This window comes from Loa loa (assembly GCF_000183805.2).
Source record: "Loa loa unplaced genomic scaffold supercont3.26, whole genome shotgun sequence".
In the NCBI taxonomy this organism is placed as follows: Eukaryota; Metazoa; Nematoda; class Chromadorea; order Rhabditida; family Onchocercidae; genus Loa; species Loa loa.
The window spans coordinates 436,386-440,333 of record NW_018108206.1 but is presented as its reverse complement, the minus strand read 5'-3'; the positions used below and the strand labels follow the sequence as shown (position 1 = coordinate 440,333).

The 3,948-nt window shown below is 27.8% G+C and overlaps 1 protein-coding gene across 1 annotated transcript; it reads left to right on the top strand.

Annotated features, from left to right (window-relative positions):
- Nucleotides 1–1,507: 1,507 nt before the first annotated feature.
- On the top strand, nucleotides 1,508–2,776 carry LOAG_09303 (hypothetical protein; the record flags this gene model as incomplete). The annotated part of the gene is made up of 4 exons (XM_003144831.2): nucleotides 1,508–1,606; nucleotides 1,735–1,824; nucleotides 2,189–2,299; nucleotides 2,630–2,776. Coding segments are annotated over 4 exons (447 nt in total), but the record flags the coding sequence as incomplete, so codon positions are not given.
- Nucleotides 2,777–3,948: the final 1,172 nt, after the last annotated feature.

Below are 3,948 nucleotides of genomic sequence, written 5' to 3'. Positions count from 1 at the left end.
GTCGAAATAATTTTCATATCTACAACTTTATACTTCTAAACTTTTATAAAATTATATTTTATTGTTTATAATCATATTTTACAGTTCAATTAATATATACGCATATGTAGACTAGATTGGTGTAGTAATGTGTACATTTTAAAGCAATGAATTTAAAATTTTACATTTTCGTGGGAACAAATGGTCAAGAAGAAATAGTACTGATACGGGTAATTCCAAAGTTATAACAAATTCATCTGTCGGTATTATATTCTTGGAAAAAAGATCTATTTGACAAAGTTTTTTCCCATTAACAGCAAATTGGAGAGAACGGGAAAATGAATATAAAAGATGCTAAAAATGAAATTTTAAATATTTGTTGATGAATAAAAAAAAATTATTATTGAGTTGTGAATTTGGCAATTCATCGTTTTTTTTCATAAATAATTCTTTTTTTTGTTAGAATATATCCGACTAATAAATTTGAGTAATTTTAATAACATTTCAGATTGCGTAACTTCCAAGGCGATGTTCTTCCGTTTTATCCTTTTTTATATTTTGCAAAATATTTTGGGACAAAGTGAAAACTCTGGCAAGTTTTTTTTTCTTGATCTAAATAGACTGACGAAGTAACTAGGAATAATAAAAATTTTTTTTTGAAAATAAAAAAGATAAAAAAGTTTTACTTTTCTTCACTAATATAAATTATTCAAAGTTAAGTATTAGAAATAATTTATTTCTCTCAAGATTCGCTTTTGCGTTTTGCAAAATTTAAGACTTACATAATTACGAATTTATTCATTTTGAAATATATGCCATTTGTTTAATATTATCACTTTTATCACTCTAATAGCACTTATTGGCTTTGCAGTTGTACGTTTTAATGAACTTGATAGTGATGGTGATAGGCGTATAACATTCAACGAATTGAAAAATTGGCACAAATTGAATCACATAATTAAGAGTGATAAGGAATTGAAAGAAATGATTCGATCAAAGGATCGAGATAGTGATGATATGTTAAATATAGCCGAATTTGTAACATTGTTATTAACCCGAAAATCGATCAATCGCAATGAACAAATTTTTAAGGTAAAAAATTATTTAAATTTTCGAATTAAGAAAATGTTTAAATATTTCTGTTCAATGAAAATGTTTGACAAATTATCAATTAATTTTGACAAATTATCAATTAATTTCAAAAAATTTGCTTTATCTATCCTTTTTTCTTTTTTAAGAAAAAAAATATAATCGAGCTTGATAAAGGTAATAGCAAGTGAGAATGATAAATCGAGAAAGTCAAAAAAGAAGAAAAAAAAGAAAATATGGAAAACAGTGTTATCCTTCGATTTGTTAAAAAATTTTCGTCAATTTTTGATCTACTCATTTGATCGATTTTATATTTTACTCGGAAATTTCCGATCGATTTATCATCTCCTCACTTGACCGATCTTTGATTTGTTCAAAAAGCTCTCGATCTGCTCATCCGACTATCCTTGGTTTATTCAATCAATTTGTTTCATCATAGCGAGTAGATAAAAATGGTGATGGTGTGATAACGCCAACTGAAGCAATTCAATCGAGAGATTATGGGATTAATGGAAAAATCGTGCATGAAATCTTTCAGGTTTGTTTGCTGAATAATTAAAACAAAGTGAAATTAAACAATGCGATAATCAAATTAGTAAGTGAAAGAAATTTTTGATTAAAAAATGAACTTAAAAATGAACAATTACTTTTGCATTTTACTTTCAGCTAATTGATTTAAATAATGACGGCAAAATTACTTTTGCTGAATTTACATCTGTTATGGATGGCAATTCGAATGTTCAACCAAAAGCGCAGGTGAGCAAATATTATTTTAGTGAGGAAAGGGTAAATTCTTTGTAGTCATTCCAAAAAGAAAAGATAATTTTTAATTAATTTTTAGTTCTTAACAAATGCAATTGAAAATAATGTTTCATTTACTGCGTGAATTCTGTTAAACTTTACGAGAGAATAATCCAAATGTTGGTATATGCGCATGTGATAATGTGCCGTACGAAACTAAACTAAGTCATGTTATCATACGAAAGAAGGGTAACGTTAATATTATTATCATTACTATTGTTGCTGCTATTATTATTTTTATTATTATTATTGTCACTATTAAGCATAGACCTTTTTAATTAAAGGACTTGTTTTTAAACTTGTTAACACAAATATTCAGATGAAGGGAAATCAAAATCTAGCCCATCAATTGATGACACTTATTGACCAAAATTTTGATCAAAAATTATCTGTTCAGGAGGTGCGCACTTTTGCTGATGCAAATATTAAAGTAAGTAATGGCGTGAGTTATTTGATTTTTCAAACCATCTAACAATGCTATAAATACTTCAAAAATTATTTTTAGTTAAATTATGGGACAATAGAACTAAAATAATTAATTTGTTTAATTTTGCATAATGTGAGAATAGGTAAAAGATTGACATTTTCTTTTACTGTATCAATAAGGCCATACGATAATTTGGCAGTACCATTATCAGCAGCAGTTCAGGAAATGTCTCAGTTCGTGAATGAACATAAAATCACAAAAATGTACGTTGCAACCTACCGTACCCTAATGTAACTCCTTTTACAATTGAATTGTAATTAGTGAAAATTTCAGAAAAGCGAAACTGAATTAATAAAAGCATTTGGATACATCGATTCCGATCACAACGGTTTTTTAACAATCAATGAAATAATTGCAGAATCAGAAAAAATGGTTGCACTGGTACATTTTCAGGAGCCACCATCAGTTATTGGTAATTAGAATTGTATTGCATTCAATACTTATAACTGTTTCGGCAAAGTAGTATTTGAAGTAAACTTAGACACAAAATTAATTTCAGCAAAACTAGAAAGTTTCCGGAATATCAAAAAACCTTAAATTATATCGACTTCACTGAAATCGCATCCATTAAACAATGGTTGTCGTTTGAAAGTGATGAAAAATAACGCAATCACAAAAAAAAGACCTGCACTGAATGTTAAAACTAAATTCTTCAGAATTTGTAACGTCGAAAATTTACATGCAATTGCGTGCCATTAAAAAACATTTGTACTTAAACAACTAAATAACACTTGAAAGAAAGACAAATTTATCTTATTTCCTGATATCATGATACGTAATTAGAACTTAGCAATAACAACCAGCCAGAAAGTATGCAATACATTCAACACATTCAACAAATATTCTTATTCTGTTCCAATGGAAGATATAATGAGAGGATATACTAAACATACCTTTCATTAGAATAGAATGGGAAACAAAATTTTAATTAGAACAGAACATTTACAATTCATTATATCTTCCATCAGAATATATGACTCTAATGGAAGGAATTGTAAAAATACTTAACAGAAGACTAAAATCACTTATCTTCGATATGCAGTTGCTGGAACGGTTCGACCATTATCAGAGTATAAGAATATATACTTCTTCTATAGTCGAATCATCTGAAAAGACTAACAAATTAAAAGAAAAAATAATGAAAAGAAGATTGTCGATCCGATACGATTGCCTCTCTCTTAATCCAAAAATCTCAGAAATGTAATGAATTTCAAATTCAAATGGATTATCGAGGATGAGCTGTTTGATGCAAAGAACTGACACAAAATATTGACCGCAATAGTGAGTTGGATGTGAGATACGTCGTTAAATATGTGATTTATACTAGCCGAAATAAAGATATATCTTATTTATAACAAACTGACCAACATTCTAGAACATTTTTTATTCGTCTTTTTTTTAATTAAAAATCGTTTGCCTCGCAAACGTTGCATGTACAAATGTAGTGTGCGAATAAAAATATGCCATAAATACTCATCGTATTTGTTATCAATTTATTGTCATCCATATGATTCAAAATTAACTAAAGCATTTAACTTTATTGGCATATTTTAAGTTTCATGGCCTATATAAAATTGAAAATGATCACAACA